General features: G+C 43.2%; 1 protein-coding gene across 1 annotated transcript in view; it reads right to left on the bottom strand.

Moving 5' to 3' along the window:
- The window catches only part of got1 (glutamic-oxaloacetic transaminase 1, soluble), a 60,302-nt gene that overhangs the window by 20,512 nt on the left and 22,451 nt on the right, over positions 1–17,339 (bottom strand). The window contains 2 exon segments of the mRNA XM_059947068.1: positions 2,047–2,212; positions 15,618–15,768. Coding sequence (XP_059803051.1) covers positions 2,047–2,212; positions 15,618–15,768 — 317 coding nt within the window.

The following is a 17,339-nucleotide window of genomic DNA, read 5'->3' as shown; positions in this document are numbered from 1 at the left end:
GACACAAAAGCTCAAAAGGAAAATGCATACAACAGTGACAAACAAGAGAAATTAAAGATAGTATTAAATCAAGAGGAAAAGCTCACAAAATTGCCAGGAATAGCGAAAGGCTTGGAAATCAACACAGAACAAACAATTCAGAAAGAGATAGGATACAAAAGTTGACTTGGGAGAAACATAAAAAGAGACTGTGAAAGCTTTTATAGGTACATATAAAGGGAAAGACTAGCAAAGGCAAACATGGATTCCATCACAGAGAGAGGAAAACTTCGAAATGGCAGGGGAAATAATATAGTTATTTTATGTGTCTTCAAAAGGAAATCATAAAAAGCTGCCAGATATAGTAGTGAATTAAGGTCAGGCAAGGATGAAAAACTGATGGATCATGTATTAGCTATAAAAAAATTATTATAAATCTAAAATCTGCCTGTGATGTTGCTGCAAGTGAGTTTTTAATTGCACTTGTGCAGATGACGGTAAACTTGCTGGAAGAACTCAGTGGGTCAGGCAGCATGTGTGGAGGCTGTCAGGACAGTGGGCATTTCAGGGTCAGACTGTGCACCAGGGTGCTCCAGCAGTTCTGCTTTTTTTTAAACTCCAGATTCCAGCACCCGCAGTCTCGTGTCTCCATGCATTAGAAGCTGGGGTGCTTCAAGTGGATGAAAAACAATCTGAGTGAAATGGTTAAGAGGATTCAGATGGACTGTAATATGAAAAAATATGAAAAGCGGAGTACAAATTATAAGAGACTGGATGATGTTGATGCTTAAAAGGAACCTGCTTCCTATTTTCTCTCCTCCCATTTACTTCCATGACACCTCCGATGCCTGCCAATGGTTTCTAATTCCCTTGACCAAACTGACTCATTTTGTTATGTGTGATGAAAGCACACCTATAGGTTACAGTGTTCTCCATTAAGCTGTAGGATCAGCAATATTATCAGTGCCATGATAGCGTAGCAGTTAACGCAACACTACTACACCGCGGTGTCAGAGTTCAATCCCGATGTCCTCTGTAAGGAGTCTGTATGTCCTTGTGGAATGTGTGGGTTTCCTCCGGGTGCTCTGGTTTCCTCCCACAGTCCAAAGATGTACTGGTTGGTAGGTTATTTGGCCATTGTAAGTTGCCCTGTGATTAAACTGGGCGGTGCAGTTCAAAAGGGTCAGAAAGGCCTATACTTCGTACTGAACCTCAAAATCAGTAAATAAGTAATTTCCAAACCTTTGTCTGACTCTCAACTTGCAGAAGTCTGCACTTACGTTTTATGCAACTTATTAGAATTTCAGATCTCACTCCCTACTACAGCACTTTTGAGTAACTTTCCAAAACTATTTTCAGGTTTACTTTGGAAAGCTCTGCCAGTCCATATTTAGATACTTAAACATTTCTTAACATCTATGGCCTTAAACAAATTAGTGTCAAACTTGCAAATGTAATATCAACCGTAATGGAGAAAGTGGGAGAATATTTTTCCTACCTCTTCAGAGTAGGGACTGTTGTATCAGCTTCATGCCAAATAGTATAACACATTTTTAGCTCTCACTTTCTTAAAAAATGCATTTAAAGAGAAAGAATTTCCAGCAAACCAAAGTTGATAACCAAAAAAGCATAAATTATGTTAATTGACATAAGAATCAAACTAGGGATAATAAACAGAAGAGATTCTGCAAATGCTGGAAATTCAAATTAATAGACACAAAATACTGGAGGAACTCAGTAGGCTAGGCAGCATCTATGGAGACGAATAAATGGTTGATTCTCCAGGCCCGAAACATCAGCTATTTATTCTTCTCTGTAGATGCTGCCTAGCCTACCGAGTTCCCCCAGACTAAAGAAAACATTTTTATGCACAATGTATCTTAGTATGCAATGGAAGCAGGTTCATTAATTCAAAAGGAAACTTAAAATATACCAAAGGAAAGCAAAGACTAGCATAAAGAAGAACAAGGGTTGGAACTATTTGGGCTAGTGTTTCTGTCAAAAGGCCTCTACGTGCACAGTGCTATTCCAGTGCATTTTTAAACAGCTCTACCACCATGCTCTCACCATTCTGCAAAGAGATCTGGATCATTAAGAGTTGTGGCTACAATACGAGCTCCTTGCGCCGGAGGATTTGACCATATTGTACGGGTTATTTTCTCCATCTGAGATCGAATCCGTTTCACATTGTCACTGTCCTTTGCAACAATACACAGATTTCCAACTCTCTCATCTATAGACAGGGAGAGAAAAGAAACAGATCAACTCTGGACTGCCTTTTTACAGGAGCAACTCAGCTCATCCACTGCAGTCAAGACATGTGTGTCCAATTAACTTCTTAACCAATTCCTTCTTCAAAACCATGCAATCTTAATTATAACTAAGTGTGCAGTGTACGATTTGCCTCACAGGATTTTTTTCTACAAAGATTGGTGGGTGTGTGCCAGAGGTGCTGGTAGAGATATTAGGATCATGAATGGAAGAAAAAATGGAGAGCTATGAGAGAGTGAAGGATTAGATTGATCTTAAGAGTAGGTTAGCATAACATAATGAGCAGAAAGGCCTGTACTGTGTTGTACTATTCTATGTTCTATATGCCTTCATTGGTAGTCAGTCCTGAACAGTCATGAATCTAAATTCTTATTTCATAGTTAAAAGACGATTGCTTGTGGCTCAAGTGATGTGGCGATCACAATGAACAAAAAGCACAAAACATCTGGTTGGATAAACAGAGCGAAATGTTTAAAAGCTTCTTCCTAAAATCTTAACTAAGTAATGTTTCACTTGGATATTTCCCAAGTCATAGTGACACTGATCTTTTATTAAATAGTTCCATCATCATTCTCTCACCTTTCCACAAAGAGACCTGTTTCATTAAGCAGCATGGCTACTAGTGGGTAATACTTTCCATTATTGCGTATTCCGGCCCACCCAATACAGACCAACCATCATCTAGACAAAGGATATCACAAAATACCCTTGTGGCCTAAAATGGAAAGGAACAATGGTACTCTATTCACGTCAAAAAAGTTTTCTTCATTTGCCTTGTTTCTGTCAACTTTTAATACTTCTGTGCAATCAAGTTTGATATTTTCAATTCCGAACCTGGGTAAAGATGTCAGTCCCCTGTGAATGGACAAGCTTTAAAATTAATATCAAGTCAACCATAGGAGGAAACAGTTTCTCACTACCTTAACATCAAAGAACCCACCATCCAGGCGATGCCATTTCTTGCAGCTATCATAGGGCAGGAGGTACAGAAGCCTTAAGTTCCACACCACTAGGTTCAAGAGCAGCTACTTCCTTCCAACCATTCAGTTTTTGAACCAACTGACCAAGCCGAATAACTACAGCTTAGCAACACTTTGATCATTTTTCACTAAACTGGACTTTTGCTCCAGTTACTCTGTAATTGATGTTTTCCTCGTGAATGCTACTCATCGAACGCTATCTTCCTGTGATGCTTTAGCAAGTCAGCTTTTCATTGCACCCATGCATACATGTTCTTGTGCAGACGACAATAAACTCAACTTTGACTTTCTCTAACACTACCTTAAACACTACACACCTACGCCAGCACCTCCCAGCTAACAGGTGTTACCTGCCATCACCACCTACAATCTATTTAAACCCAGCTCTCATCCATAATTCGTGTTCACTCATAGGAACCAGGCAGCCTCAACCAATTGTTTCTAGTCTTGGTGTACTGAGGATCTGTTCTCCCTTACCTTGTGGCTCCTCATGGCTTGATATTTTACAGTTTATTAGTAAAATATTGTTTACTGCTAAATCATCTTCGCTGCTGTGTATTTGGGTTAAGCCTCCTCTACATTTCCACCCCTCCCCAAGGCCGTTCTCCCTCTTCCCACCCAGACCCAAGCCGTGAATAACTGCATCACCAAAGCGCTACAGCATGGCTTCATTCGACCGTCCAGTCTCCAGCCAGTGCAAGATTCTTATTTGTCAAAAAGAAAGATGGGGATCTTTGTCCCTTTGAGTTCATTGACTACCATGAACTCAATGCTACCCTCTCCCCTTGATGGATGCTGCATTTCAAGCTCTCTGTGATACCCAGATCTTCACTGAACTTGATCTACAGAGCCAGTGTAATCTGATCTGCATCCACCAGGGGGATGACTGGAAGATGTTCCATAAGTCCAGCCATTTCCCAGGCCTTCATCAAAGGATCCTCCAGGACACAGGTACATGATCGTCTTTCTCAGTGACATCCTCAGCTTCTCCAAGGACCCCCAAGACTAGAACTGCTGTGTCCGTTCAGTCCCTCATCGAGTCTGCTGGAAAACCAACTCTGCTCAAATTCGAGAAGTGAGAGTTCCACCACCCAGTCACTTCCTTCCTTTCATCGCAAGGTATAACCAATGACCCAGAAAGTGCGTATTGTCACTGAATGGTCCTGTCCATGCTTCCTCAAACAGCTACAGCACTTCTTGGCCTTCTCTAATTTCTACCGACATTTCACCAGGAGCTATAACCGCTCCCTCGCCAAATCACCTTACGGCCCTCAGAGTTGACCATGGATGTTATACCCCAGTTGTCGCATGATACACAAACCAGGGCAGTACAGTATGGAGAGCAAGCTGTTGCCCATGTAACAGGCTCCCCCTCTCCAAACAGCTGATGAATCCAAAGGAACGGCAGAGACCAATACAGTTCAGCACCGAAAATATTGCAGGAGTTGCCAGTCAGCACTGAACTCAACATAGGACTGCCTCGGGGTTTACTCCCAAAGCCTTCCTTCCCCATGAGCCGTAAGGCACTGGAGGTTTGAGATCAGATTTCCTCCTCCTAAATGAGCTGCCAACCACGACTGACGAGCCCCATCTGCCCAAAGTGTCTGATTTTAAGGCACCAGTAACTCACCTTTGCCCCTTCTCCTGTCAGTGGAAGCCATTTCACCGGGCTTAGTAGCTAAGGCATGTGTGAAGGCCAGGAGCTGCACTTGGTTGTCAGAGGCTATTTGAGATGCACCATTAGGAGCATTTAATAGATAGTGGGAGCCTATTCCCCCACTACCACTCAAGGCTATAACAACCTTAAGGAACCTACCACACAGATAACCTGGTCTGCTGCTGCACACTACACTTTGAGGAGCTAAAGAAACGCTTCATTATCATCCTCCACCATCTGAACCCCGCTGGATCATTGTGATAAGAGGGGGATGCCTCTGATGTGGGTGCTGGGCCATTCTTTCCCAGTGAGAACCGGACAGGAAGACACACCCTTGCTCCTTCTTCTCGCACAAACTCAACTCTACACAGCATCATTATGGAGGAGCAGACGGGGAGCTACTCGCCATCAAATGGGCCTTGGAGGAATGGAGATACTGGTTGATGGGAATCACCAAGCCCTTCCTGATTTGGACTAACCACCAGAACCTCATATCCATTTAATAGGCCCACCAACTAAACCCACATCAGGCTCACTGGGCCCTCTTCTTTGAGCAATTCAATTTCACCATCTCCTACTGACCCTGCACCAAGAACACTAAGACAGGCACCCTGTCACAACAGGTCAAACCAATGAAATGGAGATCAACCCTCAGCTCATCATTCCATCCTCCCAGATCCTCTGGAGTCTTAAGAACCAGGTGCACCAGGCCCTACAACACGAGCCAGCTCTGACAGCCACACCTGCCAGCTACAAGTACATGCTGGTGGCTCCAGTGGGCCCACTCCTCACCTCTCTTTAGCCATCCAGGCATACAATGGAGCTAGGAATTTCTGTGACGCCAGTTCTGGCAGCCCATCATGATCACAGATATGTCATTTCATTTCAACGTGCCAATTCCTCCAACCAGCAACCCTCTGAGCTCTTGCGTCCCCAATCAGTCCCTCAACAACTAGGTTGGACTGGGTCTCCAAAGCAGCCCGTTTCACTGCTCGACCCAAACTTCCATCAGCTGCTGAGACAGCAGACCTGGTTCTTCAATATGTCGTCCTCCGCAGTTTGCCCCTGTCGGACTGGGGCTCGCAATTCATCGCCAGCTTCTGACCAGCATTCTGCTCCCTCCTCCACACCTCAGTGAGTTTGTCCTCTGCCTATCATCTGAGGACCAATGTATAGTCAGAAAGAGCCAAACAGCAAGTGAAGTTTCTGTGATGCTTCACCACCTCTAACCCTTCTACTTGCAAGAAGTATCTTTTCTGGGCCAAACCGTCCCACGATCTACATACGTCCTCTGCCAGAAGTATGTCGCCCTTTGAAATGTTGAAGTGCTTCCTGGTTACCAAACCCCATTGTTCCCTATGGAGGAGCCAATGGTGCAGGTCCTGCCGCCAATGCCCTGGTTTGCAGATGCTGGAATGCTTGGAAGAGGGCATATCATAAACGGGAGAATGTCTGCAGATGCTGGAAATCCAAAGCAACACACACAAAATGCTAGAGGAACTCAGCAGGTCAGCCAGCATCTATGGAAATGAATAGATAGTCAATGTTTCAGACCGAGACCCTTCTTCAGGACTGAGAAAGAAGGGGGAAGATGCCAGAATAAAAAGCTGGGGGGGGGGGGTGGGAAAGGGGCTAGTTGGAAACTGATAGGTGAAGCCAGGTGGTTATGAAAAGTCAAGAGCTGGAGAAGAAATCTGATAGGAGAGGAGACTGGACCATAAGAGAGAGGGAAGGAGAAGGGTCCCAGGGGAAAGTATTAGGAGATGAGAAGAACTAAAAGGTCAAAGTGGGGAAGAAAAGGTGTGTGGGGAGGGAGATTTGTTTACCGAGGTAGGAGAAATCGATATTCACGCCATCAGGTTGGAGGACTCCCAGATGGAACACAAGAAGTTGCTCCTCCACCCTGAGGGTGGACTCACCTTACCACAAGGGAAGGCCATGGACCAACACGCCGGAACCGGAATTGGAATTAAAGTGTTTGGCCACCGGGAAGTCCCACTTGTGGCAAATATTGTGGAAGTGCTTAATGAAGTGGTCCCCCAATTTGCGACTCACCAATGTAATGGAGCACTAGGCACAATAGACTACCCCAGCAGATTTGTAACTGAGGCATTGTCTCACCTGGAGGGACTGCCAGGGACCCTGAATGGAGGTAAGGGAGGAGGTATACGAGGAGGTGCAGCACTTAGGCCATTTGCAGGGATAAGTGTCAGAATGGAAATTAGTGGGGAGGGACGAATGGACAAGGGAATTGTGGAAGGAGCGATCCCTACATAAAACCACGGGCAGGGGTTTGGTGGTGGTGGAGGTAAAGATATGTTGAGTGTGGGATCCCTTGGAGATGCCAGAAGTTTCAGAGGATAATGTGTTGAATGTGGAGGCTGCTGGGATGGTAGGTAACAATAAGAACTCTATCATTAAGAAGGTGTGAAGATGGGTGAATGTGGATGTATGGGAAACAAAGGAGATGCTTGTGAGGGCAACATCAATAGTGGAGGAAGGAAAACCCCATTCTTTAAAGAAAGAGGACATCTCTCATGTCCTGGAACGGAAAGCCACATTATGGGAACAGATGCAGCGGAGGTGAAGAAACTGAGAATGGGGAAGCGCATTTTCACAGGAGACAGGGTGGGAAGAGGTATAGTCAAGATGACCATGGAAATCAGGTTTATAAAAGATCACAAACAAGAAAAAATCTGCAGATGCTGGAACTCCAAAAAACACACACAAAATGCTGGAGGAGCTCAGCCAGCCAGACATCATCTGTGGAAAAGAGTAAACAGTCGACGTTTCAGGCCATGACCCTTCATCAGGACTGGAGAAAAAAAGATAGGTCAGAGTAAGAAGGTGGGGAGAGGGAAGGAAGAAGCACAAGGTGGTAGATGATAGGTGAAACTGGGAGATGGGGAGGGGTGAAGTAAAGAGCTGGAAAGATGATAAGTGTAAAAGATAAAGGCTAGAAAAGGAAGAATCTAATAGGAGAGGAGAGAAGACCATGGAAGAAAGGGAAGGGTAAGGAGCACCAGAGGGAGGTGATGGGCATGTAAGGAGATAAGGTATGGCAGGGAAATAGGAATGGATAATGGTGAAGGGAGAGGGGATTACTGAAAGTTCCCAAATTCTACGTTCATGCTGTAAGGTAACAGACCACCCAAATGGAGTACAAGATGTTGTTCCTCCAACCTGAGTGTGGCCTCATCGCAGCAGTAAAGGAGGCCATAGACTGACATGTAGCAATGGGAATTGGAAGTGGAATTAAAATGGGTGTCCATTGAGAGATCCTGCTTTTTCATGCAACCGGAGTGTAGCTGCTCAGCAAAGCGGCTCCCAATCTATGTTGAGTCTCAATGATTCTGGAGGCCACACCAGAAGCACTGGACACAGTAGAAGACTCCAACAGATAACAGATACCAGTTGACAGCCTGTCTCCAGAGATGGAGACAGAGATATCAAGAAAGGGAAGGGAGATTCAGAGATGGCCCAAGTGAGTTTAAGGGTGGAAGTGAGAGGCAAAGTCGATTAAACTGACAAACTCAGCATGGGTGCATGAAGCAGCACCAATGCAGTCGTTGACATCTCGTCGGCACTTCAAGATGAAACAATCCAGAGCGGGCAGAGAACCAGAGCAGAGCATCCAAGAAGAAGGTTTGAAGATGGAAAACAGGGTCATCATTTTGTCTACTGCCAGCGGTACCAACACAGACTATTCTGGCCTGAAGACCCCGTCCGTCTGAGACTTGGCCCTGTGCACCGGTTCAGTGGTTCCTTTAAGATTACCCTTCACATCAAATCAGTCACTTAGTGTCTCCAGTTGCTGCTGTCCCTCAGGATCACAGCTACTTTCCATGTGTCCTGCCTCAAGTCCATTGTCCATGGACCACTCAGCTCACCTGAGCCTAAACTGCAGAACCCATTATGTTGGAAGGAGGTCCAGTGTACACAGTTCACCAATTGATGGATTCACCTGGTCATGGATGGGGTGTGTAGTATCTGGTCAGATGGTAAATATATGACCCAGAAGAGAGGTCATGGGTGCCCTCTAGTTTCACCTTGGATCCATTGCTCATTGAAGTTATCCAACAGAACCATCTGGATTGGCCTGGGCCACTATAGGAGGGAGCAGAGAGAGGGGGTGGGGGGGGGGGTCCTGTCAAGGCACCTCCCAGTCTCCACATAGCTAACAGGAGCTACCTGCCACTGGTTTCCAACTCATCACCTGCAGCCTATTTAAACCCAGTTCTCACCCACAGTCCTTGTTCACTCATACAAACCAGCCAGCCTGGTTGCTCCTCACCTTCAATTACCTTGCTGGGTTTAGTATGTGTTTCCTCTTACTTTGTGACATGTTATTTTGCAGTTTATTAGTAAACTATCGTGTACTGCTAAATCATCTTTGCTGCTGGGTTCAGTCTCTGCTACATTTCCTGATGAAGTTTGGAGTTGGAGGTGGGGTTATGATGGAACTCAATGGCGACTCTGTCATGTTCATCTATGAAAACAGCTTAATTTCTACCTTTGGTGTCGCCCTTTTCCCTTTTCAGGGTGGATGGGGTTCTGCCGAAGACCCTGACCTGGAGTTACACTCAGAGTTCGGTTCTTTGAAGTGGTGGGACCCACTCCCAGGGCTCACAAACAGCTACTTTTCCATATTCCAAGTACGCAGTCTAGAAGACAAGTGCACCTCCAGGTTTCCAGGGTTTCTGAGCCAGTGCTGTAGACAGTAGTGTCACGGGAGAAAACAGAACATCGGATGAGCTGTCGGAGGTTGTGTACTCGGCAAATCGCTCTTTCTCTCTCATTGGTGGGGGAAGGTTGTTGCCGATTCTCCAAGCAGGGAACTTGGGGGAGAAAGCAGCGCAACAGACATTTAACACCTTAAATCAGTGAGTTGTTTTATATGTCTCCACTCTCACCGTGAAAGGGGATAGCTCAAACAAGTTCTAAATGACCAAAAAAAAATGACACAGGAGCGGAAGTGGGCTAGCTGGCCCATCAAGTCTGCTCCACCATTCCATCATGGCTGATTTATTATCCCTCTCAGTCCCATTCTCCTGCTTTCTCCTCGTAACCTTCCGAAGCAATATTCAATAGATTTCAATGAAATAAAATACCCTCCCCACATCCTTCTAATCTTCAGCAAGTACAGGCCCAAAGCCATCACAAATGCTAACCCTTTCATTCCCAGAATCATACTTGTGAACCTCCTCTGGACCCCCTCCAATGCCAGCACATCCTTTCTTAGATAAGGGGCCCTTAACTACTCACAATACTCCAAGTGCAGTCTGACCAGTGCCTTGTAAAGCCTCACTATGTCTATCCATGGCCTCCTCTACTGTCAAGATGAAGCCACACTCAGGTTGGAGGAACAACACTTTATATACCGGCTGGGTAGCCTCCAACCTGATGGCGTGAACATTGACTTCTCTAACTTCCGTTAATGCCCCTCCTCCCCTTCTTAACCCATGCCTGATATATTCAGCCTTTTTCCCCCATCCTTTTTTTTCTCTCTTTCTGCCCATCACTCTGCCTGCTCTCCATCTCCCTCTGGTACTCCCCCCCCCTTTCTTTCCCCCTAGGCCTCCCATCCCATGATCCTTTCCCTTCTCTAGCTCTGTATCCCTTTTGCCTATCACCTTTCCGGCTCTCAGCTTCACCCCACCCCCTCCGGTCTTCTGTCATTTCGTATTTTCCCCTCCCCCTCTTACTTTCAAATCTCTTACTATCTTTCCTTTCAGTTAGTCCTGACGAAGGGTCTCGGCCCGAAATGTTGACTGCGCTTCTCCCTATAGATGCTGCCTGGCCTGCTGTGTTCCACCAGCATTTTGTGTAGGTTGCTTGAATTTCCGGCATCTGCAGATTTCCTCGCGTTTGCTTCAACATTGTATCCTTGTTTTCATATTCTAGTCTTCTTGAAATGAATGCTAACATTGCATTTGCCTTCCTTACCCCTAACACAACCTGCAAATTAACCATCAGGGAATCCTGCACAAGGATTTCCAAGTCCCTTTGCACCTCTGATTTCTGAATTTGCTCCCCTGATGAGCTTTCCAGCTCTGGGCTCTGCAATCACAGCTAACGACTTCTGGTGGTGGGGGTGGGGGTGGGGAGTAAGATCTGCAAATCCTATGTAGGGCTGTGGGTCAACGTAAGCAATATTACAGTACTGATCTACAGAACTGGCTACCTCGCATCCAAGATTTTAAGATTAAAGTGGATATTCCCTGCAAGTTCCATGATGAATCAGAATCTTGGCTAATGAACTTTGATTGAGAAAAGGTTTTGAATTCTGTAAACTGTCCAATCTGACTAACACAAATATTCAATGCCAATGGGCATTCATTATAGACCTCCATAAATTGGCTTTGCTTTGAAATCAGAACTCTTAATAATTCTGCAACCCTTTGTACAGAAAATAGCAACATTAATGTATAGTGCAACTCAAATTATCAAAGTACTTTTTTAAAATGGGATCTGTATTTGTTTCAAAAATGAGTTCAATTCAAAATATGTCCACTCAGTGACAAAAGATCGTTGCAATGCTGAATTCTTGCAAATATCTACAAAAATTTCAGCATTGCAAGCAATCAAAACCCCATTGATCCCAACTCCATGCCTGCCTATGGCAATCAAGTTATTGACGTTCCAGCTTAAAGTTAGGAAAGTTAGATGGAGTTATGTGAGCAACACCAACATTAATACTTAAAAATCTTAAATCAATCTCATACCCAAGTTGTTTCGTTGGGTTGAGTTAGAATGCAATTGGTTTTGTTTTACGGGTTTCACGATTTTTTAAGTGCAGCCAAAATTCCAACCGAACTATATTTGATCAAGTTTGAAGTGCAGCCTCTGAATGACAAGCAGATGTAAAATTGCACTGATTGCTTGAAAGAACAGGAACAGCTGCCCCTTTGGAGAGCACACTTAAAACTTTGTGTACAGTAATGTACAGTACCATGCTACATCCAACTGGGTATTTAGATGAGCTCCAATAGCAGTTTAAAATCCCTAATTCTGATTATAAGTGTTTCAGGATTGCTCTGGACAATGTCTTACTCTTAGTTGACTGGTAAGAGTAAGACATTGATGTGGGGGAAATACCCGAACCAGAGTTCTTTACTGTGTGGTCCACAAAATGGTTGCTGGAGTTTAACAAGTATGCCCTTTCAAAAACTACACATTGGAAAACAGAATATGTATTCCAAAAACATCTAGATTTTACTGTGAGTCACCATGTATCAATTGCCTTGTTATTCTCCCACATTGGCTTTGTATATTTAATTTTATCCAAAGCGCTGTCCACATCCTCACTCATATCACAGCATATTCACCCATCAATCCTCTGTTCACTAATCTACACTGGATCCCATTTAATCACCAGCTCACTCTTAAATCTTCCTGATTATATCAGTTTTCATTCTTAGCATCTAGAAACTCCACACTCTCCTAACCTTCAAGATGTCCATAGACTTTCAATACTGCTGTCCTTTACTCCAAAAATGCCAGCCAAGTTCAAAGAACACAACAGCTCAGGACAAGGCCCTTCAGCCCATCTAGTCTATGGCAAAGATGTCAGGTGTCCCAAGTTCCAGATTTCACCCCCTAAATCTCTTCATGCCTCCACCTCTCTTTACTCTTGAGAAACTTATATTTTAAAAAGCCTTGTCCAATCTCTGCCAAAATGTTGTCATGTGGCAAGGTCTAACAGATCATCAGTTTCCAACCTGTGACTGATGATGATGAAGGAATTGATTTTGGACTTCAGGAAGGGGGTGTTGGGACTACAGACACCAATCCTCGCTGAGGGGTTGGCAGTGAAAAGGGTGAACATCCATGGTATAAACATCTCAAACAATCTATCCTAGGTCCAACACACTGATGCAACCATGAAGAAGGCAAGCCAATGCCTCTACTTCAGTAGGAATTTGAGGAGATTTGGTATGTCACCAAGGATGATTAGAAATTTCTACAGATATACGGTGGAGAAGACTGTGGAGGTTGCATCAGCCAAAACTCAGCCAGTTCCATTAGGTGTGCAGTCCTTCCCACTATCAAAGGCAAATCTTCAAACAGTGGCACTTCAAGAAAGCAGCATCCAGTTTTACAGACCCTCACCATCCAGGACATGCATCCTTTGCATTACTGCTATCAGGGAGGTACGGAAGTCTGAAAGACCACAATGAATATTTTAGGAACAGCTTTTTACTTTCCACTATCAGATTTCTAAGCAGTCCATGAACCCATGAAAACTAGATTTGTACTTCATCCCCTCACCCACTTGACTTCACCTATCACCTACTCTCTTGTCCTACTTCTCTTCCTCTCACCTTCTTATTCTGGCATCTTCCCCTTTCCCCTTCCAGTCCTGATGAAGGGACTCAGCCTGAAACATCAACTGTTTATTCTCTTCCATAGATGCTGCCCAACCAGCAGAGTTCCTCCAACATCTTGTGTTTGTTAGTCTGAATGTCCAGCATCCATAGAATCTCTTGTGTTTAACACTATCTTATTATTTGTCTTTAGCACTATTAGTTTATTTTTGCAACTTATAGTAAGTTTTATGCCTTGCACTGTACTGCTACTGCAAAACCATAAACTTCACAACACATATCGTGATACGGAACTTGATCTGATTCTGATTTCTTAAAAGGTAACTTTGCTCAACAGCAGAATCCATTTCTATTAAATGTATTCTGCGAATTCATAATTTCAAAACACAGTGGATTCCAGTTAATTGGGACAGCTGATTATTTGGGTCAACTCTTAAAGATCAAAAACTAATCCAGAAAATAGCCGGAATTCCCTTTGGTTAATTGGTACACTATGCCACTTAACTGGGACAGGAGACCTGTCAAACAATTGCTAACTAACATCAGTCGCATGCACCTCCTTGTGTGGCTGTTAGATACTACACCCTGCTTAGAGTGAACAGTTTTCAGATAGCATCAACTGCATATGCTTGTGTTATTGTTATCCAATTGGGCTGGCAGACACCAAAAAGCAGTGATTTTTAATAATATTTTTTTTGACTTTAAAAAAATTCAGACTCTTGCTAAATTCAGGAAGACAATGAAAGCATCATCCATTATGTGCACTAGGTATCTGCAATGATTTTGTTCACTTAGAGTCAATCAAAAGAACACATCAGCGTACACTGGATGAATTCCTCGGTTGATAACTAATACACAACTTTGTAATAGTATCAATGGTGTTCTAATTTGTTCTGCACTTTACTTAAATCCATAATTTGTTGCCAGTTTAATATTAGTTTGTCCTTTTTATAGTTAAGTTTCCATAAAACTTAAACAAATTGAGACAGCCACTTAAATGGGCCAAAATGTACTGGTCCCACTGTGTCCCTATTAATTCTCTGTTCCAGAGAATTTAAAGTTTTGAAATGAACAATCACAAACTGTGTCAAAATCAGTTTGGCCAAATTATTTTTAATGAAACAACACTAATCGGCAATGAGTTATTTGCTACTCTGCAGGGCAGTCAGGAGGATTCAGGTTTCTATGGAGCTAACTATGCCGTTCCAATGAAATTTCAGCTACACACCCTATCCCAATTCACCCAGGGATCAAAAAGGAGAGGGTGGACTGGGCTTGGAAAGATCTTCAAAGTAAACACACACTTTTAAAGCTAAACCCAAATAGGTACGTTTTTTAAAAATCAGCTCACAAATCTGATGTGAAGCCATTAATGTTCAGTCATTTTCAGCTGTTTTAAGTCAGGATGGATTAGTCATTTAGCACTTTTACACTCGCTGCTGTCTTTATTGCTTTATTTATTATTACTGTTTGCTATGTAATTCGAGCGAGGGATTTCATTGCACCCTAGTGTATATGAAAATAAAAATCTGATCTACACCTGAATCTGTATTAAAAATGCTTACTTTGTCAAATCTATCTTCAGCTGCGAGTGTAAGACAGATTATCATTCTTAATTATATCAGGGATATCTCTCAGTGAAGGATCAAAACTAATGAATTACAGGTTCTTCGAAAATTTTATGCTTGTGATTGTGCAGATTGAGATTAGTGGAAATGACGGAGCTTAAATTAACCAGCTAAAAATCATGTACACTTAGGGTATAATTTCATGACTGCTCGCAAGGTGGAAATCCTACACTGTAATCTGAATATCCAGCATGAAGATTACATTCTGATTAACATTGTCTCTCTGCATGCTGGGGGCCCCCTTTACATTCCTCAACTCTTAACAAAGCTCAATGTATAATTGAGAGCCAAAATATTTCTCTAAGTTCTTAATGGCATGCAGTCTGATATACAATTACAAAACCTGCTTCAGATTAGGTTCTGAAAAGTGTTTTTAAAAAAAAACCAAAAATTCACTCACAAAAACACCAGTTGCTAATTCAGAACCCACAGAGCAAAACAAAATGCAAGTTTTTCTGATCATCCTGTGCCTTTGAGCAAACACTTTGATCTATTTTGGGAAAATGACAGGTGCAAATTATTACATATCTATGGTGTTATACACCCTGCTGTAGCAGCACTCGTTGCTTGCCATCTTCTGGATTCTCAGCAGCACTGCACTGAACAGATGTTAAAGGGGGTGATTCACACGGTCACAGAGCAACGCAACATGGTGCTATGCCAGTCAGCAGGACAGTACATCAAGTTGACAATTGGTTTCATCTTCCTTAGGATACAGAAATGACTAAAATATATTACACATTTTATAACAAATCAGATAAAGCATATTACTTACTGTATAATCCAAAATTCTTAGAAAAGGATTGGGCACAGAAAAGCTCAAAACCTTGGCTCACAAAGTAACGGACAGCCCAAGCATCTTTATCCAAGTTTCCAGATGCAAAGCCCTGGTAGGCTGAATCAAAGAATGGGAAGAGGGACTTTTTCTGCAAATGGACATAAGATTGAGATGTTAGGATACAGGACAGAAAGAAAGTGGAAAACTTCAGCATGGTGATTTGGCTCTCCATAAATGTTCATACTATCAGACTTCCTAGTACATCCAGCTGGTTCACCCATTTACTGTATATAGTTTGTCCTTTTATTCCTGTTTCTAAAATGGAAAACAAAAACACATCAAGTGAACAGAGGGCAGTTTACACAAACCATTAAGTATTGGTTAATACAGCATAATAGACTAATGAAAGCAGTCAAGGCAGACTGCATGCTGTGATCGATTTTTCTGTTACAGTTGTTCAGCTCTAGCACCCCAGGTTAGTTTCAGACTTCCAGTGTCATCTAAGCGTGCTCTGCAAGATCTCCCTGTGACCATGCAGATTCCTTCCCCGACTCATTACTGTTTCCTCTACCGTCTGCACCACCCAACCCTTGTTTTCTCCCACATCTCGAGATCCACAAGTTGTTTGGTTCCAGAAACAAACTGCTAAAAGAACTCGGGCAGCATCTGCAGGTGGAAATGGAGAGCCGACAGCAACAACTTTTTTTGTCCCAGATTCCAGCATCTGCAGTCTCCTGTGTCTCCTAGTAGCATAGTTAATTGGCTACTGCATACATCTCCTAGTGTTGATGGTTGGGGGAGGGAGGTGGTGGTTCATGTGAGAGAATGCGTTACAGAGACGTGGGGGGGAACAGGACTGATCAGAGAGCAGCCTGATTACTTTCTACTTTGTATGGAAATATGAAAGTATGAATAAATATTGTCATTGGAATAGCATAGCAATGCTTCATAGCACCAGTGATTAGGGTTCAATTCCCGCTCCTGCCTATAAGGAGTTTATACGTTTTCCTTGTGGCCACATGGATTTCCTCCCACAGTTCAAAGACACGCGAGTTAGGGTTAATAAGTTGAAGGCATACTGTTTTACTGCCAGGAACACGCGATACTTGCGGGCTGCCCCAGCACATCCTTGGAGTGTGTTAGTCGTTGACACAAACAAATGTTTTGATGTACATGTGACAAATAAAGCTAATCTTTAATCTTTATTAAATTTGGAGCAGTTCTAAATGATTCTGAACATGATTGCACAGGAGTGTAACACTTAGCAGCACATACTGCACACCTTCCATGTAAATGACCTTAAAATTTCCTACGTAAACAAAGAACTAGCTTTAAAATTATACCCATCCATGCCTGGTACAGTCTATATCACCTTCAGGGTCCACAGGAGTTCATCCCTCCGTGTCTGTTGCTTTCAGTTCTATTATTCTGATATTCAAAAATCAACTCTCAAAACCTCTGGCTGATTTAGGAGCCAGTGAGAGTAAATCAGTAAGTACCTAACTCTTCACTGTCCAAATTCTGCACAGTTCTCTTGGGTAATGAAGACTTTTATCGTCATTAGATATATATTGTAAACAGCCAGCTCCTTATTTTAAGGCAGTGACTCCTGAGACAGCCCAAACAATAGAAAAATCATTAAGATCATACCACTTAAGAGCAGAATTAGGCTATTTCACCCACTGAGTCTGCTCCGCCATTCGAGCATGGCTGATTTAT

Source organism: Hypanus sabinus, chromosome 22, assembly GCF_030144855.1.
Source record: "Hypanus sabinus isolate sHypSab1 chromosome 22, sHypSab1.hap1, whole genome shotgun sequence".
NCBI classification, from domain to species: domain Eukaryota; kingdom Metazoa; phylum Chordata; class Chondrichthyes; order Myliobatiformes; family Dasyatidae; genus Hypanus; species Hypanus sabinus.
Note: the sequence above shows the minus strand (reverse complement) of the source record. Positions and strands in the feature narration are given on the sequence as shown.